The sequence below is a fragment of the Saccopteryx bilineata genome, chromosome 3, assembly GCF_036850765.1.
Source record: "Saccopteryx bilineata isolate mSacBil1 chromosome 3, mSacBil1_pri_phased_curated, whole genome shotgun sequence".
NCBI classification, from domain to species: Eukaryota; Metazoa; Chordata; class Mammalia; order Chiroptera; family Emballonuridae; genus Saccopteryx; species Saccopteryx bilineata.
Window position 1 is genome coordinate 294,673,695 of NC_089492.1, and position 25,068 is coordinate 294,698,762.

At 47.0% G+C, this 25,068-nt stretch overlaps 2 protein-coding genes, 1 long non-coding RNA gene and 1 pseudogene across 11 annotated transcripts in view; all 4 read right to left on the minus strand.

The window, feature by feature from the left end:
• LOC136330109 (zinc finger protein 548-like) overlaps positions 1–4,843 on the minus strand; it is a 13,777-nt gene extending 8,934 nt beyond the window's left edge. Inside the window, exons 1-4 of the mRNA XM_066266627.1 lie at positions 4,832–4,843; positions 4,169–4,295; positions 1,947–2,499; positions 596–1,495 (exon numbers count right to left, since the gene is read on the minus strand). Coding sequence (XP_066122724.1) covers positions 596–1,495; positions 1,947–2,499; positions 4,169–4,295; positions 4,832–4,843 — 1,592 coding nt within the window. The remainder of the gene's footprint in view (positions 1–595; positions 1,496–1,946; positions 2,500–4,168; positions 4,296–4,831) is intronic.
• Positions 4,844–5,738: 895 nt separating this feature from the next.
• Positions 5,739–11,512, minus strand: LOC136331837 (uncharacterized). Its single transcript, XR_010730547.1, has 3 exons — positions 11,366–11,512; positions 6,879–6,920; positions 5,739–6,029 (listed from the first exon to the last, which is right to left on the minus strand). It is a non-coding gene; the product is annotated as an uncharacterized lncRNA (long non-coding RNA).
• On the minus strand, positions 8,493–9,567 carry LOC136328797 (high mobility group protein B3 pseudogene; annotated as a pseudogene).
• A 1,665-nt stretch (positions 11,513–13,177) lies between the features above and the next one.
• LOC136331825 (zinc finger protein 548-like) overlaps positions 13,178–25,068 on the minus strand; it is a 50,979-nt gene continuing 39,088 nt past the window's right edge. For 4 of the 9 annotated variants that reach the window (XM_066270866.1, XM_066270864.1, XM_066270865.1 and 1 more), the window contains 4 exons: positions 23,934–24,028; positions 21,315–21,356; positions 17,794–17,920; positions 13,178–16,189 (listed from right to left, as the gene is read on the minus strand). In XM_066270866.1, the coding sequence (XP_066126963.1) occupies positions 14,514–16,189; positions 17,794–17,920; positions 21,315–21,356; positions 23,934–24,028 (1,940 nt within the window). In that variant the 3' untranslated portion in view covers positions 13,178–14,513. The other 5 variants (XM_066270869.1, XM_066270871.1, XM_066270867.1 and 2 more) reach the window with 4 other exon arrangements.

The window sequence follows — 25,068 nt, forward strand, 5'->3', positions numbered from 1 at the left end:
GTGGGCATGCCCAGTGGATGATGGTCGGGCGCATGCAGGAGCCTGTCTCTCTGGCTCCCCGCTTCTCACTTTAGAAAAATACAAAAAAAAAAAAAAAAGTAAATGGAAGGCAAAAACCATGGGCCAAATAAAAAACATAAGGCTAGTGTGAGCCGAAAGTAAAGTTTATTTTAAAAGTGCCTGGGCCCTGGCCGGTTGGCTCAGCGGTAGAGCGTCGGCCTAGCGTGCGGAGGACCCGGGTTCGATTCCCGGCCAGGGCACACAGGGAAGCGCCTATTTGCTTCTCCACCCCTCCGCCGCGCTTTCCTCTCTGTCTCTCTCTTCCCCTCCCGCAGCCAAGGCTCCATTGGAGCAAAGATGGCCCGGGCGCTTGGGATGGCTCTGTGGCCTCTGCCTCAGGCGCTAGAGTGGCTCTGGTCGCAACATGGCGACGCCCAGGATGGGCAGAGCACCGCCCCCTGGTGGGCAGAGCATCGCCCCTGGTGGGCGTGCCAGGTGGATCCCGGTCGGGCGCATGCGGGAGTCTGTCTGACTGTCTCTCCCAGTTTCCAGCTTCAGAAAAATGAAAAAAAATAAAAATAAAAAATAAAAGTGCCTGGATGCAAACAGGCTGAAACCCTTTGCTGTGCTCATAGGTTGGTCTTGATTGTGGATTTTCTCGTGATGAACAAAGTGGGACTTTCTAATGAAGGCCTTCTGACATTTGCTGCACTTGTAAGGCCTTTCTCCAGTGTGGATTTTTTGATGCTCAAAAAGTATATGCTTGTGGCTAAAAGCTTTCCCACATTCACTGCACTCATGAGGCCTCTCTCCAGTGTGATTTCTCCAATGTTTAATGAGGTTGGAGTTGTCCTGAAAGAATTTCCCACATTCACTGCACTCAAATGGTCTTTCCCTGGTGTGAACTCTCTTATGTCTAATGAGTCTGCAGTGGTACCTAAAGGATTTCCCACATTCTCTACACTCATAAGGCCATTCTCCAGTGTGAATTTGCTGATGTTTCACAAAGTTGGCATTGTACTTGAAGAATTTTCCACATTTGCCACACACATAATGGCTTGATTTAGTATGGACTCTCTGGTGACCCATGAGTGTGGACTTGTGCCTAAAAAATTTCGCACATTCCCTGCACTTAAAAGGCTTTTTTCCAGTGTGAACTCTCTGGTGTTGAACAAGGTGACACTTCCTAATGAAGGCCATCCCACATTCACTGCGCTCATAAGGCTTTTCTTCAGTGTGAACTCTCTGATGTCTTATCAGTCTATCGTTGTATCTAAAGAATTTTCCACATTCTCTGCACTCGTAAGGCCATTCTCCAGTGTGAATTCGCTGATGTTTCACAAAGTTAGCTTTGTACTTGAAGAATTTCCCACATTTGCTACATTCATTAGGGCTTGATTCCGTGTGGACTCTCTGGTGACCAATGAGTGTGGACTTGTACCTAAAAAATTTCCCACATTCACTGCACTTAAAAGGCTTTTCTCCAGTGTGGACTCTGGTGCCGAACAAGGTGAAACTTTCTTTTTCTTTTTTCTTTTTTTTTTTTTTTTGGTATTTTTCTGAAGCTGGAAACGGGGAGACATAGTCAGACAGACTCCCGCATGCGCCCGACTGGAATCCACCCGGCACGCCCACCAGGGGGCGACACTCTGCCCACCAAGGGGGGATGCTCTGCTCCTCCGGGCGTCGCTCTGTTGAGACCAGAGCCATTCTAGCACCTGGGGCAGAGGCCAAGGAGCCATCCCCAGCGTCCGGGCCATCTTTGCTCCAATGGAGCCTCGGCTGTGGGAGGGGAAGAGAGAGACAGAGAGGAAGGAGAGGGGGAGGGGTGGAGAAGCAGATGGGCGCTTCCCCTGTGTGCCCTGGCCGGGAATCGAACCCAGGACTTCTGCACGCCAGGCCAACGCTCTACCACTGAGCCAACCGGCCAGGGCCTAAGGTGGAACTTTCTAATGAAGGCCATCCCATATTTGCTGCACTCATAAGGCCTTACTCCGGTATGGATTTCCTGGTACTGAACAAGTAGCTGTTGTCGGCTGAAGCTTTTCCCACACTGAGTGCACTTGTAATCATTTTGTCCACTTTCAAAGGCCTCTCTGCACTCGGTGTCCCCATGTGGCTTCCAGCCACTGTCAGAAGGCAGGTGCTGGAGTTGTCCTGTGCTGGCTGGGAAGTCCTTTTCACTTTTATTGCATGTGAAGGTCTTCTTTGCCATGTGAGTGCTGCCACTGATCACGAATGAAAGCCTCCCCTCAAACTTTGGGGGCATATTGTCTCTTACCTGCTCCACATGGTGCTGACGCAAATTTGTCCCACAAATGTGTAGTTCTTGATCAGAGTACATGTCACCTTGCTCAGCCAATTGCAAAATGTTCTTCTTCTCACAGGGTTGGGTCTTCTGGGTGGAAAGACCTGGTTTTAGAGTCCTGACCTGAGACACGCTGGCAGAATCACCTTGCTCCAAAGGAGTCTCCTCATCCTGAGCTCCATGCAAACTATCTGAAAGCAGAGAAATGCCAGTGATGTATGTACGTGTTGACTTTGGTGGGAGGGGGCTGCCCCATGAGAAACATGAGTGAGACACACCCATAAAATAATGCATGGACTGCGGATAGGGAAGGGGGCCCAGAACCAGCGAGAATAAAGCCTGCTGTGCAGAGGTGGGCCTGGAAAACTCAATCCTGATGACAAGAAAGGAGTCAAGACAGAGGTCTTAGTCCATTCAGGCTGCTATAACAGATTACCACACACAGAGTGGGTGGTAATTTAACAACAATAATATTTTTTTTTTCTGAAGTTAGAAGTGGGGAGGCAGACAAACTCCCACATGAGTCGGACCAGGATCCACCTGACATGTCCACCAGGGGGCACTACTGTGCCCATCTGGGGCATTGCTCCATTGTGGCCAGGCCACCGTTGTGGTCAGGCCATTCTAGCGCCTGAGATGGAGGCCATGGAGCTGTCCTGAGTGCCCGGGACAATTTTTGCTCCAGTAGAGCCTTGGCAGTGGGAGGGGAAGAGAGAGACAGAGAGAAAGGAGAAGAGGAAGGATGGAGAAGCAAGCAGATGGGCACTTCTCCTATGTGCCCTGACTGGGAATCAAACCCAGGACTTCCACACGCTGGGCCAACACTCTACCACTGAGCCAATCGGCCAGGGCAACAACAATAATCTTTTTTTTTTTAATTTAATTTAATTTTCTTACAAGGACAGAGAGAGTCAGAGAGAGGAATAGATAAGGACCAACAGACAGGAATGGAGATGAGAAACATCAATGATCAGTTTTTCGTTGCAACACCTTAGTTGTTCATTGATTGCTTTCTCATATGTGCCTTGAAAGTGGGCCTTCAGCAGACCGGGTAACCCCTTTCTTGAGCCAGCGACCTCGGGTCCAAGCTGGTGAGCTTTTTGCTCAAGCCAGATGAGCCTGCGCTCAAGCTGGCGACCTTGGGGTCTTGAACCTGGGTCCTTCCACATCCCAGTCCGACGCTCTATCTACTGCGCCACTGCCTGGTCAGGCAACAACAATAATCTTATAAGCAACAACAATTTATTTATCACAGTCCTGGAGATAAATAATGCCGAGATCAGGATGGCAGCATATTCAGGTGGGGGCCCTCATAAAGGGGCTACGGAGCTCTTGGGGGTCTCTTTTATTAGAACACTAATCTCATTCATGAGGGCTCTGCAGTAATGACTTAATCACCCCCTAAAGTTCCAATGTCCTAATACCACCACTTTGGGCATGAGATTTTCTCTCTCTCTCTCTCTCTCTCTTTTTTTTTTTTTTTTTTTTTTTTTTTGTTGAGACAGACTGACAGAAAGGGAGCGAGATGAGAAGCATCAACTAATTGTTGCAGCTCCTTAGTTGTTCATTGACTGCTTTCTCACATGTGCCTTGACCAGGAGGCTCCAGTTAATCCAGTGTCCCCTAGCTCAAGCTATTGACCTTGAGCTCAAGCCAGAGACCTGGGGAGTACTCAGAGTACCAGGGAAAGTGCTTCTTGGGCACAAGGCACACAGCCTGGTCTGGAACCAACTACATAGGTGCCAGGAAAACAGGACAGGAAGTGGTGCCCACGGTCTCACTGTAGGAAGGACAGAGTTGCCCTGAAAAGGAATAGAACAGAGCTCAGCCCAGGATCCTGGGTGGGAGTGAGGGCCTTACCTACAGAACACAGAAGTGCCAAGTTCTCCAGCATCACACAGCAGTACAGACGTCTCTGAGCCTCATCCAGGAGTCCCCACTCCTCCTGGGAGAAATGTATGGCCACATCCTCAAAGGCCACACGGCCCTATAAAAATAATGACAGGTTGGTTGATGAGCAGCATGTTTTAACTGTGTTTCTGCGGATTCTAAATTTGTCTATTTGCCATCCATTAATTACAGGTTAAACTACTGACCCAAATTGTATCACCCTTGCAATCGAAAGCCCATTAATGAACAAAATTTTTAACTAACTCTCACACACTAAGTGAGAATTTTTCCCTAATCTAAATCAGCCCAGGGCGGGGTATCAGACAGCGAGGACAGCCTCTGTGTCCCAGGAACACTAGCCTTATACAAACTAAGCAGCCCGGAGCTATCATACCCCATGCCTTGCATTTCCCTGGAATGGCACAATAAAGGCTCTGGCCTAAGCTTCCCTTCCCTCGTACCTCCACACAGAGCCCTGTGTTATGTGTTGAACGCCCTCCTCCCAGTAAATGTAATAAAAAACCTCTTTAAATTCTCTGGCCTATGTGTCACTTGCTCATTCACCTCATTAAATAAAAATCCCATGGGTACAATCACTCATCCACTTTTCTCTCCAGGATCTTCAGTCATTACCTGTACATCCATCTCCTCCTTGACTTCACAGTGAGAGAGTTATCTGGTGTGGAGGTACAGGTGCCAACTCTGTCCTTCCCATTGATCATACCACATGGCATCAGACGTGTGGGAGATGAAACAGAAAAGAACCTTCTGTTGGCCCCACCTCTCTCCTGCCAGCCAATATCCCTGGCGTCCCCCAGATCCTGTCTCACAGACTACCAGTCTGGGACTTGTCCTTCTCTCTCTCTATTTTAATTTTGTTTGTTTTTCTGAAGTGATAAGCAGGGGGAGGCAGAGAAACAGACTCCCACATGTGTCCAACTGAAATCCACCCGGCATGCACACCAGGGAGCGATGCTCCGCCCATCTGTGGTGTTGCTCCATTGCAACCGGAGCCATTCTACCTCCTGAGTTGGAGGCCATGGAGCCATTCTCAGCACCCGGGCCCTCTTTGCTCCAATGGAGCCTTAGCTGCAGGTGGGGAAGAGAGAGATAAAGAGGAAGGAGAGGAAGATGGGTGGAGAAGAAGATGGGCGCTTCTCCTGTGTGCCTTGGCTGGGAATCAAACCTGGGACTTCCACACGCTGGGCCGACACTCTACCACTGAGCCAACCAGCCAGGGCCCCTCCTTCTCTCTTAAGTGTGCAATGCCATGGCCTGTGGGTCAATGACTCTGACTCTTGCAACGGGAAAACTCCACCGAAATCCCCAGCTCAACCATTGGCATCTCCTTCACACCCTAAGGCAGTGGTCCCCAACCTTTTTTGGGCCACAGACCAGCCTTTAGGGTGGGACGGATAAATGTATCACATGATCGAGACAAGTGTCAAGAGTGAGTCTTAGACGGATGTAACAGAGGGAATCTGGTCATTTTTTTTTTTTTTTAAACTTTATTTATTTATTTATTTTTAACAGAGGCAGAGATAGACAGGGACAGACAGACAGGAAAGGAGAGAGATGAGAAGCATCAATCATCAGTTTCTCGTTGCGCATTGCGACTTCTTAGTTGTTCATTGATTGCTTTCTCACATGTGCCTTGACCGTGGGCATTCAGCAGACCGAGTAACCCCCTGCTGGAGCTAGCGACCTTGGGTCCAAACTGGTGGGCTCTTTGCTCAAGCCAGATGAGCCCGCGCTCAAGCTGGCGACCTCGGGGTCTCGAACCTGGGTCCTTCCGCATCCCAGTCCGACGCTCTATCCACTGCGCCACCACCTGGTCAGGCGGAATCTGGTCATTTTTTAAAAATAAAACATCGCGGTTCGAAACCCTGGGCTTGCCTGGTCAAGGCACATATGGGAGTTGATGCTTCCAGCTCCTCCCCCCTGTCTCTCTCCTCTCTCTCTCCTCTCTCTCTCTCTCCCTCTCTCTCTCCTTCTCTCTCTCCTCTCTAAAATGAATAAATAAATAAAAATAAATTAAAAAAATAAAACATCATTCAGACTTAAATATAAATTAAACAAAAATAATGTAAGTTATTTATTCTTTCTCTGCGGACCAGTAACAAATGGCCCACAGACTGGTACCGGATTGTGGCCCGGGGGTGGGGGACCACTCCCCTAAGGTATCAGTCTGCACATGGAATCTAGGCCGTGCATGGGAAATGCCTCCAGCATCCAATTCAGACCCTATTCTGCTTATAAACACCAAAGTCCCCTATGCCTGTGCTAAACCCAAGCCTGAAGGTCTCCTGTCACCACCCAGCTTCTTGCTTGAGCCTCAGCTGCAAGGATGTCACGTTCCTCAGCCCTCTCCCCCTTCTGTACTGCACCACCTGCCCTGTGAGTATTCAGGCCCTCTTCTTCTCTCATCATCTCCTAGCATTTGAACACTCTAAATCCTGTGCCCAGAATTCCCTGCCACATCTTACACCTTCCGTTGTCAGAGATGGGAACAGCTTCCTACAACACAGGCCTGGTGAAAACTCAGGTCTTCAGACTCAAGAGAGTGAGAAGGATGGGAGAAGGTCCAGGACATTACCATGCCCTGAGGAGACACATGTCAAGGTGCCAAAACCACTGGAGTGGTAACTGGGATGGGTGATAATGGACACATTCTACTCACCTGTGCGGGATCCGAAAGTATTTCTGCCACTGCCATGGGACCCTGTGGGAAGAGGAATGCCATGAGAATTAGGTAACCATGGTAGGATCCCACCTGCTGAGCGGGAACATCACCGTGGCCCTGCCCTGGAGCAAAGTGATCTGAGCCCGATGGTCTGAGCTCAGCGGCTCAGAAAGCAGGTCGGCCTCATGAGCTGGGTGACCCTGGAGAAGAACTCAGGGAAAAGAAAATGTTGATGGGGTCAGAATGCTTCCAACTCCATCGGGCTCAAACTGGTATCAAATATAAGGAGTATATACCATGATCAGCTATTATAGTCATAGAATCAACAGTTTGTACATATTTTCAGTACAATGAAGTGGTCAAGTTTTGAAATTGAGGTCTTTAATGTTACTGCTTTGTAAGATTTCAGAGGGTTGCCTGACCTGTGGTGGCGCTGTGGATAAAGTGTTGACCTGGAGTTCTGAAGTCACCAGTTTGAAACCCTGGCCTCTCTGGTCAAGGCACATAGAAAAGCAATCAGTAAGAACTGCGACTTCCCCACCGTCCCTAGGCTTGCCTTTTTTTCTTTCTCACCTCTAAAAGCAATAAATAATATCTTAAAAAAAAAAAAAGATTTCAAAGCATTCACATCTAAAACTACATTAATTGGACATGCATACTTACAGGTAAATTAATGTCAAACCAAGTATAAAGTGTTTGCATAAGTTGACCTGTTGAATAGGTTCATTTCTAACTACCTACCAGTGTGTACAAAATTAGAGAGATGCTGGTTTATTCGTGTTTAAATAAAAAAACTTTTCATATATTGTTTATTTATTATTATTTTTTGTTTTTACAGAGAACAGCTTAAAAATGTAATGCCGTTTATTTAACTTCAAAAACATTTCAGCATTCTAAACATACAAAAAAATAACAAAATGTTGCAAATTGTGTTTAGTACAGAAGGTTCCTGAACTTTCATCAATGCAGTGGCTTTTTGCTGACAACAAAGAGTTCTAGTTTGTTTTACAAGAAACAGGTAAAAACTACAGCACTTAACTAAAATCCAAACACTTCTCATGCCTTCCACAGCTAAGAATGGCAAAATGCTACGTCACTATATACAAAAACAAGACAACCTAAAGCTAAATGGATGCCCACTGCAGTGTCCACAGGTCCAGCCTCACATTGAAAGCCCTGAGCTACAGCCTCTCCAAAAGGCATCTTCCCCACATTCTCAAAACCAAGCAAAGAGCATCAAAAGCTTGTCTTGGTTGTTTTGTTCTTTTTACAAACTATAGATATATACAGTTGATAACCCAGGATTTCTAGACAATAATCATATAGATACCACCTTACTGATTAAAGAAAATGGCAAAAACATTTTTAAATGCCTTGTTACACCAACAGCAAAGTGCACAGAGTGAGGAGAACACGAGAGCCTTTTCATTTTAAAAATGTTTGGAAATATGTACAACTTTGATACAGTTTCAGGGTGCTCCAGACACCCATGGCCACTTCATGTAAACCACTGACAATTTCTAGAGCTCTTTGAAAGACTACATATATGATCATGATCCAATTGTGTGATTAATCCTAATGAGGGCAACAGACACCTCTTAAGAGCTGTTGTCAATTACAGCGCTCCCCTACTCTAAGGTATTCACAAGGAGACAGATATAAAGTTCTTTTATTCATCTTCCTCTTCTCCTTCTCCTCTTCCTCCTCATCTTCATCTTCATCTTCCTCTTCCACCTTTTTCCAGGCAACTTTAGCAGGGCCTTTTGCACCATCAAATTTTCCTTTAGGCCCTGGTCGGTTGGCTCAGCGGTAGAGCGTCGGCCTGGCGTGCGGGGGACCCGGGTTCGATTCCCGGCCAGGGCACATAGGAGAAGCGCCCCTTTGCTTCTCCACCTCCCCCTTCCTCTCTGTCTCTCTCTTCCCCTCCCGCAGCCAAGGCTCCATTGGAGCAAAGATGGCCCAGGCGCTGGGGATGGCTACTTGGCCTCTGCCCCAGGCGCTAGAGTGGCTCTGGTCTGGGCAGAGCGACGCCCCGGAGGGGCAGAGCGTCGCCCCTGGTAGGCGTGCCAGGTGGATCCCGGTCGGGCGCATGCGGGAGTCTGTCTGACTGTCTTTCCCCGTTTCCAGCTTCAGAAAAAAAGAAAAAAAAATTTCCTTTAGATTTATAGTTGGCAACATCCTTCTCATACTTCTCCTTCAGCTTTGCAGCCTTATTGTTGTAAGGCTGCTTTTCATTGTCACTTAAATTATTCCACATCTCGCCCAGCTTCTTTGCCACATCTCCAATAGAGATGTCAGGGTTTGTGGATTTGATCTTGGGGCGGAATTCTGAACAGAACAGGAAGAATCCAGACGGTGGCCTTTTGAGAGCATTAGGGTCCTTCTTCTTGACTCCCTTAGCTGGTCCATAATCCTTCATTTTCTGATCATAGCGTACTTTATCTGCCTTTGCCATCTCATCAAATTTAGATTTCTAATTCCCTGACATTGTCTTCCACCTCTCGGAGCACTTCTTAGAAAATTCTGCAAAATTGACAGGAACCTCTGGGTTTTTCTTCTTATGTTCCTCTCTGCATGTCTGCACAAAGGCATAAGCAGACATCTTGCCCTTTGGCTTCTTGGGATCACCTTTAGCCATCCTGACTGTATTGTTTGCCAGTCTGGGCAGCGCAGGGCACAACGCGAGGCTCAATACTCCCCAGCCTCGTTCTAGCTGCCTCCACGAGAGCCGCCTTATTTATTTTTAATACTGCAAATATTTTTCCATTTATTTGAGAGAGAGGAAAGGAGGAGGGAGAGAGAGAGAGAGAGAGAGAGAGAGAGAGGAGAGAGGGAGAGAATGAGAGAAGTATCAACTCATTAACCACTTACTTGTTCCATTTAGTTGTACACTCATTGATTGATTTTCATGCAGGCTGGGCTTGGGTTAAAACCCATAACCTTAGTGCAAGAGACTACACTGTATTCATTGAGCTACTTTGGCTAGGATGCTTTTCTTATTCTTTTTATTTTTTCCCAGAAGTGAGAAGTGGAGGGCTGCAGACAGACTCCTGCCCAACGGGGATCCACCAGCAAGCCCATCAGGGGGTGATGCTCTTCCCATCTGGGGTGTTGCTCCGCTGCAACTGGAGCCATTCTAGCACCTGAGGCAGAGGCCATGGACCCATCCATCCTCAGTGAAGTGCCAACTTGGCTTCATTGGAGCCTTGGCTGCGGGAGGGGAAGAGAGAGATAGAGAAAAAGAAGAGGAGGAAGGGTGGACAAGCAGATGGGCAGTTCTCCTGTGTGCCATGGTCAGGAACCGAACCTGGGACTTCCACACAGCCGTCTGACGCTGTACTGCTGAGCCAAACATCCAGGGCGCTTTTCATACATTCTTAAATTGTTTTAAGGACTGAGCTGGTAGTTCAGCTATTGTCCATTCTGTAACCAGGTCTGCCTGCTACATGATCCTCTTTAATGTGCTTGTGTGGGGCCCTTGACTAAAGGAGTGGCTCATCCCTCTTGCCCTGAGAGGTGGAGGTGAGGCTGCAGTGCCCCCAGTCTAGGACCCAGAAGCTCTAACAGTCTGGCTGACTGTTCTTTTACTCCACAGGGAGTGGCCCTGAGGGTTGGGGGCGTCCTAGGGCAGAGATTTTAAACCAGCGCAGACCCCAGGCTCTACTGAAGGAAGCGCCTTTCCCCAGAAATCCTCCTTTTCTGCAGATTGAGGCTAGAATCCCCATGTCAGGTCTGCCCTTCTCCGAGGGAGCATCAAAGTTGCCAAGACCCTCTTCCCACGGCCTCCCCTCCCCCACCACAGGGCCCATTCAGAATAAGAACCTTAGGACCCTCCCTCCTCCATCTGGTCCTCAGGCCAGGCCCTGGTCACTCCACACACTCCACTCCTTTGATGTCTCCATTCTTGCCCCCTTTCTCTACCTCCAGACCCTTTTCTTCACCTACACATATGACATGTCCACCCTGATACATCTCGGGCTCGAGCTCAACATGTCCATTATCTTCCCACTGAACCCTGCTCCTTTCCCTAATTCCCTTAATTCCATACTTTCAGATGTTCAGGCAGAACTACCTAGGAAGCCAGCTGACGCCAAACTTTTCTTTTCCTTGCAACAGTAAACACCTTCTGCTCTATGAAGCTTTTCCAAAGTGTCATCACAAGTCCACTGTTGTTGCACTGGGGTCAGCAGCGTGACCTCACCACCTCCATTCCTCCACTTGGTTTCAGTCATTTTATTTTGTGACAGAAACAGAGAGAGGGACAGGGACAGAAAGACAGGAAGGGAGATGAGAAGCATCAATTCTTTGTTGCAGCTCCTTAGTTGTTTATTGATTGCTTTCTCACATGTGCTTGACTGGAGGGCTGCAGCAGAGAGAGTGACCCCTTGCTCAAGCCAAGTACACAGGCCTCACGCCGAGAACAGGAAGCGCCGCTCCATCCGGGCACCGACTCAGAGGTGAGGCCGGACGCACGCAGCACTCACCTGACTTGCGCGCACGCGCGGCCCCGCCTCCGCCTGTGGGGAGAGTCGAGGAGAGAGGGCGGGAACAGGGCACCGGGCCTCACGGTGGCCTCCGCCTGTCTGCCGGTCTTTTCCGGACCACTCACCTCTGAGGTGCTAACCCGGGGAACGACCGGAGGGCGATTGAAATGCCGCTCAAAACAAGCGCCGGAAGTCCTGCCCCCTTCGTTTGTCTATGCTGTACGTGCGTCGCTCCTCAGCCGCAAAGACTTCTGGGTATTGCAGTTCCCGCATTCGCCACCACCTGTCACCGTCTCACTTTCCAAGTCGGTCCCTAGTGGCGATTAAAGGCCAAGTAACAGGGTCAGGGGCAATGGTGAATGGAATGACGGGGCTCCTAAGAGGGTAGCACTTCGCTCCTTCTTAAAGAGGACCTACCAGCTTTCTCAGAAAGCAGTGCAGGGAGTCAAGGAAGATGAGCGGCCGGTTATGTCAGACCCCCGGAGCAGAGCAAGTTCGGAGCAGCAACACCTACAATGGAACCGCGATGTCACAATGACGCGAAGTCCACTCATAGCTGTAGGCCTCCTGTGGCTTTTTAAATACACGTGATCTGGATTCACTTAATAGAGCTAACAATATATGGGGTCCAGAATGAGGAAAGACTTCAGACAGTGGGAGAGACCAGGAGGCACAGAAGTAGGGTGGTGCTGTGACTCTGGTTCCCAGAACGACATACCCGGTTGTATGTCAGTGCCTATGTTGGAACCCGCTGAAAAACACGTTTTCAAAAATTTACTACTCCATATCAGAGATGTTTTTCAGTTCTTTTACGAATTTGAAACCCATCTGAGAAGAACGTGACTTATTTTATGCCATTTTGTGCCAGAATCATGTGTGCTATTTAGTGACAGAGAAACATATAGGGACAGACAGGAAGGGAGAGAGATGAGAAGCATCAATTCTTCATTGAGGAACCTTAGTTGTTCATTGATTGCTTTCTCATATGTGCCTTGACCGGGGGCTACAGCAGACTGAGTGCCGCTTTGCTTAAATCAGCGACCTTGGGCTCAAGCTGGTGAGCCTTGCTTGCTCAAATCACTTGGGATTTTGAACCTGGGTCCTCTGCGTCCCAATCCGACGCTCTATCCAATGCACCACCACATGTTAAGGCCAAACCCACTTTTAAATACCACTATGCCACTGCAGAGGTAGTGGCATCTTAACATACAAAATAATCCTAATTCCTCTGTCCAGTCCCTGTATCATTGCTATGCACTTCTCATATATATTCACAAATACATACTAGAATCCATTACTATTATTTTTAATTATTCTGTCTCATCCATGTATCATTGCATTTATTTTTTTCACTTATATATATTCACATACATATTTGAATACATTGCTGCTTTTATGGTGGACAAACTATAACCTGTTGCATTAAGAAAATGTTTTATTTTACCTTTACTAATTCCTTCTATTATTTTTTTAAAAAATTTATTCATTTTAGGAGAGAGAGAGAGAGAGAGGGAGAGGGAGAGAGAAAGGGGGGAGGAGCAGGAAGCATCAACTCCCATATGTGTGTTGACCAGGGAAACCAGGGTTTTGAACCGGCAACCGCAGCACTCCAGGTCGACGCTTTATCCACTGCGCCATCACAGGTCAGGCCTATTATCTTTACTTTGCAAATCTTACCATATATTATTTTCCTTCTCTTGAAAGAATCTAACAGCTTAAAGACATTACTAAAAAAAGAAAAAGTCGAATGAGTAGGGATAAATTTATATGGCTGTGTATGTAGCAGAGGAATGAAAATTTTTTGATAATGAATTAATATGAAACTACATTTAAATTTATTGCTTAAACTTCACTTTCCCACTTTAAACAACTCTGTCAGTGATTGTCAGAATGTAAAAGCATATTTGTCGTATACACACAATACCACTCTAATACATAACATAGCCTTCCCTATTCTTAATGCCATGCTTCTGCACACACAACATGGATATTAAAAACACATATATGCACTTAGTAAAAAGTCATACAAGAGTAACTGTAGTATTTCTTTTATATAAAATTCTAGAAATGCAAACTATAGTGTGTACCTAGGGATGGCTAAGGTGTGTAGAACTGGGAAAGAGAATAAAAAGGGACCAATGAAAACTATAGAGGCAATGGGTATATTCATTATCATGACTTGGATGATAGTTCCACTGTGTACATATATGAAAATAACTTTAAACTTATAATAAATGCAACTTATGTCAATGTGTCAATAAAGCTGTTAAAGATTCTATATAAAATTTAATTTCCTTTTTCTCTAGAAATAGTATAACGTCTGGCAAAGCCATACTGACTCCATCAGTACCATTCCCCAGGACTCAGGTGAGTCAACTCTCATTCTCTCTCAAGACAGAAGGAAATGCTGACAAGTGCTTCAACACGGGGAAATTTTACGAAGCAAAATAAGCCAGTCACAAAAACACCAATACTGTATGAATCCAGAGTAGTCAAATTCGAAGAGCCAAACAAAAATTATAGGATATTTTATCACTTCATACTCATTTTGAAATATCCCCTAAACTTTGTGAGCAGTATAGAATGTAGAACACCATTACTATATGATTCTGGAGTAGTCAAATTCAAAGAGACAGAGTACACTGATCACAAAAATTCAGGGATATTTTATCACTTCGTATTCATCTTGAAATATTCCCTAATTTTTGTGAGCTGAGCAGTATAGAATGTGGTTCTACCTTTGCAGTAGGGTAAAGGTAGAAGTTTGTTAATGAGTGCTGAGTTTCAGTTTAGCAAGATAGAAATCAGTTGCACAAATATGTGAGTTTTTAACATTAATAAACTGTACTGTTAAAATGCTGGAGGGTAACCTTTGTTACATGTATTTTGCCACTATTAGAAATGTAAAATTAAAAAAAAAAAGTATAACAGTGGTTTGCAGGGATAAATGACAGCAGACTCTTGGCTGAGGTCTCTGGCATGAACTTTTAGAGCCAGAATGGGCAGGGAGTTTGGGCTGAGCAGGTGCCTACATACGTGGCACTAACATGCTTTCTCCTTTGTGAAATCTCTGATGTACAAAAGAGCTGGAGTTGCACCTAAACACTCCCACGTTCATATACTCAGAAGGCCCTACTTCAATGTGAACTTATGAGGCACTTTTCCAGTGTAATGAGTTTGGAGTGGAACCTAAAAGATTTACCATATTTTTTGCACTCACAAGGTCTTTGCCAGTGTGAAGTCTATTTAATGAGGTTGGAGTTGTATCTGAGTAACTCCCCACATTCACTGTGCTCATAGGCCGGTCTTGATTGTGGATTTTCTGGTGATGAACAAGGTGGGATTTTCTAATGAAGGCCTTCTGACATTTGCTGCACTCATAAGGCCTTTCTCCAGTGTGGATTTTTTGATGCTCAACAAGTATATGCTTGTGGCTAAAAGCTTTCCCACATTCACTGCACTCATAAGGCCTCTCTCCAGTGTGATTTCTCCAATGTTTAATGAGGTTGGAGTTGTACCTGAAGAATTTCCCACATTCACTGCATTCATATGGCCTTTCTCCGGTGTGAACTCTCTTATGTCTAATGAGTCTGCAGTGGTACCTAAAGGATTTCCCACATTCACTGCACTCATATGGCCTTTCTCCAGTGTGATCTTGCCAATGTTTAATGAGCTTGGACTTGTATTTAAAGAATTGTCCACATAAGCTGCATTCATAAGGCCTTTCAACAGTGTGAACACGCTGATGTCTAATGAGTGTGGAAGTGTACCTAAAGAACTTCCCACAATCATGGCACTCATAAGGCCTTTCTCCGGTGTGAACTCTCTGATGTTTGATGAGTGTAGAGTTGTACCGAAAGAACTTGCCGCATTCGCTACAACCATAAGGCCTTTCTGCAGTGTGAATTCTCTGGTGTCTAATGAATGTGGAGCTATACCTGAAAAATTTCCCACACTCACTGCACTGATAAGGCCTTTCTCCAGTGTGAACCCTCGCATGTCTTATGAGTCTGTAGTTATATCTAAAGAATTTTCCACATTCTCTGCACTCATAAGGCCATTCTCCAGTGTGAATTCGCTGATGTTTCACGAAGTTGGCTTTGTACTTGAAGAATTCCCCACATTTGCTACACTCATAATGGCTTGATTCTGTGTGGACTCTCTGGTGACCAATGAGTGTGGACTTGTACCTAAAAAGTTTCCCACACTCACTGCACTTAAAAGGCTTTTCTCCAGTGTGGACTCTTTGGTGCTGAACAAGATGGAACTTTCTAATGAAGGCCATCCCACATTTGCTGCACTCATAAGGCCTTACTCCGGTATGGATTTTCTGGTGCTGAACAAGTAGCTGTTGTCGGCTGAAGCTTTTCCCACACTGAGTGCACTTGTAATCATTTTGTCCACTTTCAAAGGCCTCTCTGCACTTGGTGTCCCCATGTGGCTTCCAGCCACTGTCAGAAGGCAGGTGCTGGAGTTGTCCTGTGCTGGCTGGGAAGTCCTTTTCACTTTTATTGCATGTGAAGGTCTTCTTTGCCATGTGAGTGCTGCCACTGATCACGAATGAAAGCCTCCCCTCAAAGCTTGGGGGCATATTGTCTCCTATCTGCTCCACATGGTGCTGATGCAAATTTGTCCCACAAATGTGTAGTCCTTGATCAGAGTACATGTCACCTTGCTCAGCCAATTGCAAAATGTCCTTCTTCTTCTCAAAGGGTTGGGTCTTCTGGGTGGAAAGACCTGGTTTTAGAGTCCTGACCTGAGACACGCTGGCAGAATCACCTTGCTCCAAAGGTGTCTCCCCATCCTGGGTTCCATGAGAACTATCTGAAAGTAGAGAAATGCCAGTGATGTATGTACGTGTTGACTTTGGTGGGAGGGGGCTGCCCCATGAGAAACGTGAGTGAGACACACCCATAAAATAATGCATGGACTGCGGATAGGGAAGGGGGCCCAGAACCAGCGAGAATAAAGCCTGCTGTGCAGAGGTAGGCCTGGAAAACTCAGTCCTGATGACGAGAAAGGAGTCAAGACAGAGGTCTTAGTCCATTCAGGCTGCTATAACAGATTACCACTCACAGAGTGGGTAGTAATTTAACAACAATAATCTTATAAATAACAGAAATTTATTTCTCACAGTTTTGGTGGATGGAATGCCGAGGTCAGGACGGCAGCATGGTCAGGTGAGGGCCCTCTTCTAAGTCACAGTCTTCTCATTGGTTCTTTATTTATTTATTTATTTATTTATTTATTTTTTCTCATTGGTTCTTCACATAGTGAAAAGGACTACAGAGCTCTGTGGGGGTATCTAAGAGCACTGATCTCATTCATGAGGGCTCTGCCTTTATGACCTATTCATCCCTAAAGACCCATGTCCTAATACCACTGCTTTGGGCATGAGATTTTCTTTTTATTTTCTTTTTTTTATTATTTAGCGAGAGAGACATACAGAAACAGACAAAAAGGGAGAGAGAAAAGAAGCATCAACTCATAGTTGTGACACTTTAGTTGTTCATTCATTGTTTTCTCATATGTGCCTTGATTGGGGGGCTCCAGCTGAGAGATTGACCCCTTACTCAAGCCAGCGAGCTTGGGCTTCAATCCAGTGACCTTTGGGCTCAAGCCAGCAACTATGGTGTCATGTTTGTGGTCACACGCTCAAACCAGTGACCCTATACTGAGGCTGGTGAGTCCACGTTCAAACCAGATGAGCCTGTGCTCAAGCCGGCCACCTCAGTGTTTCGAACCTTGATACTCTGCATCCCAGTCTGACGCTCTATCCACTGCTCCACCGCCTGGTCAGGCCAGGACCATGTGCTCCTGAGCATCTTTTACCACTCACGTTATCAATACCTATCCTATCAAGAACCCAGGAACCTCTCCACTGCTCAGGTATACACTGATATGGCACATGAAAGTGGCCAGTTTGGGGTGAGAAACAAGAAAAGGAGTGGCAGACTGCGCCCAGAACAATCCAAGAGTAGACATCTATTAGTCTGAAGTTTTAAGAATTTCATAGGACAGACAGTAAGAACAACGCAGTGTTTCCTAAATCCAGTAACTATGTTTGTGCCTAAAATTCCTGCCACAAGCAAATCCCAAGAAATTTCAGCAAGAGGAAGGGGAGGGCTAAAGTACCAACTGTCCAGCAGCTAGCCTGAGTGGCCCAACCAGAAATAGCCCAGGTCTCAGGACTCTCTCACAGAAATGTCAGATTTCTGACTCCTGAGATTGTCTTATGAGTACTCAGCACACCACGGAAGGGGCCGCTTGGGGACAGTGTTGGTTCCTGGGTCTGGAATCAACAACACATATGCCAAGAAAACAGGAGAGGAAGTGGTGCCCACGGTCTCACTGTAGGAAGGGCAGAGCTGCCCTGAAAAGAAGAACAGAGTCCAGCCCAGGACCCAGGGTGGGTGTGAGGGTCTTACCTACAGAACACAGAAGTGCCAAGTTCTCCAGCATGACACAGTGGTACAAGCCTCTCTGAGCTTCATCTAGGAGTGCCCACTCCTCCTTGGAGAAATGTATGGCCACATCCTCAAAGATAACACGACCCTGTAAAAATAAGAATAGAAATATTGATGAGCAGCATGTTTTAACTGTGTTTCTATGGATTCTGAATTTGTTTATTTGCCATACATTAATTACAGGTTAAAATAATGACCCAAATTGTTTATGTCACCCTTGCAATACAATGCCCAGTGGAAGAACAAAGTCCTTAACTCACTCTCACACACCAAGCGAGTATTTCTCCTAATCAAAATCACCCCATAGCCCTGACTGGTTGGATAAGCAGTAGAGTGTCGGCCCGGTGTGTGGACGTCCCGGGTTCAATTCCCGGCCAGGGCACACAGGAGAAACGCCCATTTGCTTCTCCACCCTTCCCCCTCTCCTTTTGCTCTATCTCTCTCTTCCCCTCCAGCAGCCAAGGCTCCACTGGAGCAAAGTCAGCCTGGAAGAAGAGGATGGCTCCATGGCCTCCGCTTCAGGCTCTAGAATGGCTCCAGTTGCAGCAGAGCATCGCCCCCTGGTGGGCATGCTGATGGATCCCAGTCGGGGGCATGCAGGAGTCTGTCTCTCTGCTTCCCAGCTTCTCACTTCAAAAAAATACAAAAAATAAAAAAAATTTTAAAAATCAGCCCAATGTGGGGTATCAGACAGCGAGGACGGCCCGTGCCCCAGGAACACTAGCCTTATACAAACTAAGCAGCCCGGGGCTGTCATCCCCCACGCACTGCATTTCCCTGGAATGGCACAATAAAGACTCTGGCCTAAGCTTCCCCTTCCTCGTATCTCCCCACAGAGCCCTGTGTTACGTGGTAAACATCCTCCTCCAGGTAAATATAATAAAAATCCTCTTTAACTCCACTGGCATCGTTGTGTGTCACTTACTCCCATCCTTAAATTAAAATCTCATAGGTACAATCACTCAGCCACTTCACTCTCCAGGATCTCTTTTTCTCTTTTATTTCATTTCTTTCTTTCTTTCTTCTTTCTTTTTTTCTTTCTCTCTCTCTTTTTTTTTTTTTTGGTGACAGAGACAGAGAGAGGGACAGAGAGGAGAGACAGAGAGGGACAGACAGTCAGGAAGGGAGAGATAAGAAGCAACAATTATTCACTACGGCACCATAGTTGTTCATTGATTACTTTCTCATATGTGCCTTGACTGGGGGGTCTACAGCAGACCGAGTAACCCCCTTACTCAAGCCAGTGACCCTGGGGTCAAGCTGGTGAGCCTTATTCAAACCAGATGAGCCCGTGCTCAAGCTCGTGACCTCGGGGTTTCGAACCTGGGTCCTCCCTGTCAAAATCTGATGGTCTATCCACTGCGCCACTGCCTGGTCAGGCTCTCTCTAGGGTCTTCAGTCCTTACCTGCACATTCATCTCTGACTTCATAGTGAGAGAGTTATCCAGAGTGGTGGCACCGATGGCTCCTCTCTTATCCTTCCCATCAATCATACCAGACAGCATAAAACATGTAGAGAATGTGGCAGTAATGCATCATCTTCTGTGGGGCCCACTCCTCTCCTGCCAGCCAATTTCCCTGGGTTCCTCCAAATCTTGTTTCACAGACTACCATACTGGATCTTGATCTTCTCTCTTAACTGCCTAGTGTCAGCTCCTGGGACCAACACTTCACAGTCCCCTCACTCACTGGATGACTCTGACTCATCTAAGGTGACGACTCCACCAAAATCCCCACCTCAACCATAGGCATCTCCTTCAGCCCTTAAGGTGGCAATCCGCATATGGAATCCGGCTGTGCATGGGAATGCCTCCGGCATCCAACTCAGACCAACTTCTGCCCCTAAACACCAAAGTCCCCTACTGCCAGCACTAACCCCAAGCCTGAGGGTCTCCTGTCACTGCCCAGCTTTTTGCTTTAGCCTCAGATGCCAGATGTCACATCTCTCAGCCCTCTCCCCTTCTGCATTGCACCACCTGCCCCGTGAACAGTCAGGACCTCTTCCTCTTTCCTCATTTTGGGCCAAGTGACACTGACCTCCCACCCCCGCTCCCACTCTACTATCAGCCTACAACTCTCCTAGCTGATCCCATTTCTCCCACAGCTTCCATCTCATGTGCATACTGGCTTTGGAAAACTATCTAGTTCCTCCACCCCACCATCACTCACATAAACACACACACACCCTGCTTCCTCATCTCTCTCCAATTCCTGCCACTCCAACCAGGTGCCCAATCAAGATACCTCGTACTGAGGCTTTCCATTTCAATCCCTTGTGCTCTAGTGGTGTCGCCACTGTGACCTAGAAATCCTGCCTCTTAAAGCCACAGCTTCATCCTAATCCACAACCAACCACTATGGTGTGGCTGTCTCGGTTCTGAATCCATTCCTTGAATCTCAGATGTGTGTAAAAGCGCCCCTTGACACCTCCACTCGCAGCAGTCTCTGGAACGTCTGGGACGGGGGAAGAAGTGACTTTATACCTTCTGTCTGAAAAAATTGTCATCCCTGTGGACTTTCCCCATTTTAGCTGATGGAGCGTCCATCCTTTCCTAAAGAGCTCAAAAACCAGGCCTGACCTGTGGTGGCGCAGTGGGATAAAGCGTCGACCTGGAAATGCTGAGGTCGCCAGTTCGAAACCCTGGGCTTGCCTGGTCAAGGCACATATGGGAGTTGATGCTCCTCCCCCCTTCTCTCTCTCTCTCTCTCTCTCTCTCTCTCCCCCCCCCCCCGTCTCTCCCTCTCCTTTCTAAAAAATGAATAAATAAATTAAAAAAATTAAAAAAAAAAAAAAGAGCTCAAAAACCAGGGTCACCCCTGGTTCTTCCTTCCCTCCTACCTCCTATCTCCCTCATCCTAGTCTACATCATACAATCTGGTGGCTCTAATTCAAAACACATCCAGAGACCAACCACTGCCCCACCTCCATAGTCATCATTGTTGTGTAGTTACGGCCCACCCTCACCTGCACTGATGCAAGAAATTCCTGCCCTGACTCCTTGCGCTTACTCATATCCCCCGTCTATCTTTCACTCTGAAGTCAGAGAGAGCCTGTGAAATCTGGGTCATGGCATCTTCTTCTTAGGCATCAAACTTTCCCACCAACCACAGATAAGAGGCCCAGGTCCTCAAGCTGTCATTCAAGACCTGACACCTGTGTACCCTTACCCACCACCCACGACCCGTTCCTTATTCCCACACTGCAGCTCCCCTCAATCCTAACTAAACCTCATCTGCTAGCATTTGAACACTGTAAATCCTGTACACAGGACTCCCTGCCACATCTTACACCTTCCGTTGTCAGAAATGGGAACGGCTCCCTACAACACAGGCCTGGTGAAAACTCTAGTCTTCAAACTCGATAGAGTGAGGACAGGAGAAGGTCCAGGACACTACCATGCCCTGAGGAGACACATGTCAAGGTGCCAAAACCAATGGAGTGGTAACTGGGATGGGTGCTAGTGGACACACCCTCCACTCACCGGTGCGGGGTCCGGAAGCATTTCTGCCACTGCCATGGGACCCTGTGGGAAGAGGAAGGCCATGAGAAAGAGGTAACCATGCTAGGATCCCACCAGCTAAGATGGAACATCACCGTGGCCCTGCCCTGGAGCAAAGTGATCTGAGTCTGATGATCCGAGCTCAGCGACTCAGAAAGCAGAGTTGTCTCTTACCAGCTGGGTGACCCTGGAGAAGGACTAAGGGAAAAGAAAATGCTTATGGGGGTCAGAATGCTTCCAACTCCATCGGGCTGACATTGATATCAAATATAAGGAGTACATACTATGACCAGCTATTATAATCATAGAATCAACAGTTTGTACATATTTTCAGTACAATAAATTGGTAAAATTTTGAAATTGAGATCTTTATTGTGACTGCTTTGTAAGATTTCAGAGCATCGCCTGATCTGTGGTGGCGCTGTGGACAAAGTGTTGACCTGGAATAATGAGGTTGCCAGTTTGAAACTGTGGGCTTCCTGGTGAAGGCACATAGAAAAGCAACCAGTAAGAGCTGGGGCTTCCCATTCTTCCCCTACATCCTGCCTTTCTCTCATTCTTTTTCTTTTTTTAATTTTTATTTATTTATTTATTCATTTTAGAGGGCGGGAGAGAGAGAGAGAGAAAGAGAGAGAGAAAGGGAAGGAGCAGGAAGCATCAACTCCCATATGTGCCTTGACCAGGCAAGTCCGGAGTTTCGAAGCAGCGACCTCAGCTTTCCAGGTCGACGCTTTTACCCACTGCGCCACCACAGGTCAGGCTCTGCCTTTCTCTCATTCTTACCTTGAAAAGCAATAAATCTTTTCTTAAAAAATTAATTTATTGTGTTTACATAGACTCTAATGTCCCCATGTTCCCCAGTACAGACTACCTGTTCCCCTCCCCGTAAATCCCAAAAAGCAATAAATAAAATCTTAAAAAAAAAAAAAGATTTCAGAGCATTCATATCTAACACTACACTGGACAGATACTTAGAGGTAAATTAATGCCAAACCAGTTAGGAAGTGTTTGCATAAGTTGACCTCTTGAATAGGTTCATTTCTAACTTCCTACCTTGTCAGATTTAGAAAGATGCTGGTTCATTCTTGTTTAAATCAATAAAGTTTTTATACATTCTGTCTTATTTACTTATTTACTATTAATATTTAAAATATTTTTCCACTTACTTGACAGAGGGGAAAAAAGGGAGAGAGTGAGAGAGAGAACGGGAGAGAGGGACAGAGGGAGAGAGAAGTACCAACTCATTACTCACTTAGTTGTTTCATTTAGTTGTACACTCATTTATTGATTTGCATGGGGGCTGGACTTTGGGTTAGAACCCACAACTTCAGCACAAGGGACTACACTCTATTCATTGAGCTACTCGTCCAGGGTGCTTTTCATCAATTTTTAAACTGTTGTAGGAACAGACTGAGTTGGTAGGTCAGCTACTGTGCATTCTGAACCAGGACTGCCTGCTACATGGTCCTCTGTAAAGTGTTGTGGGGGTCCCTTGACTAAAGCAGTGGCTCATCCATCTTGAGCAAGGGGTCACTCGGTCTGCTGGAACCCCCCCGTCAAGGCATATATGGGAATGCAATCAATGAACAACTAAGGAGGTGCAATGAAGAATTGATGCTTCTCATTCTTTCTCCCTTTCTTTCTGTCCCTATCTATTCCTTTCTCTGTCTCTGTCACAAAACAAAACAAAAAAACAAAAAAAAACCCGAAATACCTGGATGGCCAGTTGACGCCTTACTTTTGCTACAACCGTATTTTTGGCAACAGGAAACACCGTCTCCTCTACGAAGCTTTTCCAGGATTTCATCGCCAGTCCCCCTACTGCCACCAGCCCGGTCCAGGCCCCACCGTTTGTTCCCCTGGGGTCAACAGCGTGACGTCACCGCCTCCATTCCTCCACCTGGTTTCGGCCACTTTGAAAGGACAGCTCGGGACTTGTTCCTCCGATCACCGTCCCTTCTCAGCCTCAGATCATCACCACTCGGGGCGAAAATCCTCGCCCAAGACCCCTGAACACTGAGACCCGATTCCCCGCAGATCTCAGGCCGGGCCTGAGGGAACTCTGCTCTCGCCTCCCACGGGAACACGAGCCTCACGCAGGGACCGGACGGCGCCACTTCATCTGGGCCCCGACTCTGAGGTGATGCCTGGCGACGCAGCACTCACCTGACTCGTGCGCATGCGCGGCCCCGCCACCGCCTGTGGGGAGAGTGGGGGCGAGGGGACGGGAACAAGGCACCGGGCCTCACAGCGGCGCCGTGCAGCACGGACGACACCTCTCTGCGGGCCTTTCCCCGGACCCCTCACCTCTGAGGTGCTGACCCGGGCAACAACCAGAGGGCGACCAAAACGTAATTCAGAGCAAGCGCCGGAAGTCCCGCCTCCCCTAGTATGCCTGCGAAAACGAGCATCGCTGCTCAGTTGCAAAGACTTCTGGGTATTGCAGTTCCCGCATTCGCCACCACCTGCCACCGTCTCACTTTCCAAGTCGGTCCCTAGTGGCGAATAAAAGCCAAGTGACAGGGTCAGGGGCAATGGTGAATGGAATGACAGGGCTCCTAAAAAAGGATGGCACTTCGCTTGCTCTTAAAGGGGACCTACCAGCTTTCTCAGAAAGCAGTACAGGAAGTCACAGGAAGATGAGCGGCCGGTTATGTCAGACCTTGGGAAGCAGGGCAAGTTCGGAGCAGCGACACCTACAAAAGAACCGTGATGTCACAATGATGCGATGTCCACTCATAGCTGTCGGCCTCCTGTGGGCTTTTAAATACACGTGATCTGGACTGTTTATTGAGCTTACAAAGGCCAGACCTAGAGGTAGAGCATAAGACTGGGACACGGAGGACTCGGGTTAGAAACCCCAAGGTCTGGGCTTGAGTGTGGGATCACAGACATGACCCTGAGGTCGCTGGTTTTAGACTGAAGGTTGCTGGCTCAAAGTCCTAGATCTCTCTGTCCCTCTCTAACTTGCTGTTTCTGTCAAAAAAAAAAAAAAAGTGTTGGAGACTGAAAAGCCAACAAGGTTTTCAGAGTTTAGATTTTTGGGGGACAGAGGTGTGGGAAACTGGCTGAAAGCTGACAATCTGCCCAACCCTCCACGTTACTTATTCTGTGAAGTTGCTAAAGGTTGTTAAGCTATGTTGCTGGACTGTTTATACTCATCCTACCCCCCATGTTCCCTGGAAAGACTGGAGGCAAGTTTCTTCTATGCTTTGTTTTGTGTGAAGTTAGGATGTTATGTATGGTGGGGGTTGTGAAGTTGCTAAAGGCTGTTAAGCTGTGGTTCTGGATTGTTTATACTCATCCTACTCCCCATGTTCCCTGGAAAGAGTGGAGGCAAGTTTCTTCTAACCTTTGTTTTGTGTGAAGTTAGGATATTATGTATGGTAGGAGTTTTCTGTACTTGGTAAAATTCTTGGGTTACCTTAGAGATATGATCAGAGATCTCACTGATTTGCTAATGGCCCACTTTGCCCTACATATAAATGAGGAAGTGGTTTTTGAGCGGGCTCTATTCTTGCCAGCAACTTTGCAGAGCCCTCTCAAACCCACCCTTTTATTTTTTAAGCATATTTTCTTAATTCCGCGCCGTTCCTACTCAGGACCTGAAATTACTAACTGTGCTGGTTTGCAGCAAAAAGGCATTGTATCTGGCCCAGAATGAAGAAAGACTTCTGACAGTGGGGGAGACCAGGAGGCACAGAAGTAGCGTGATGCTGTGATTCTGGTTCTCAGA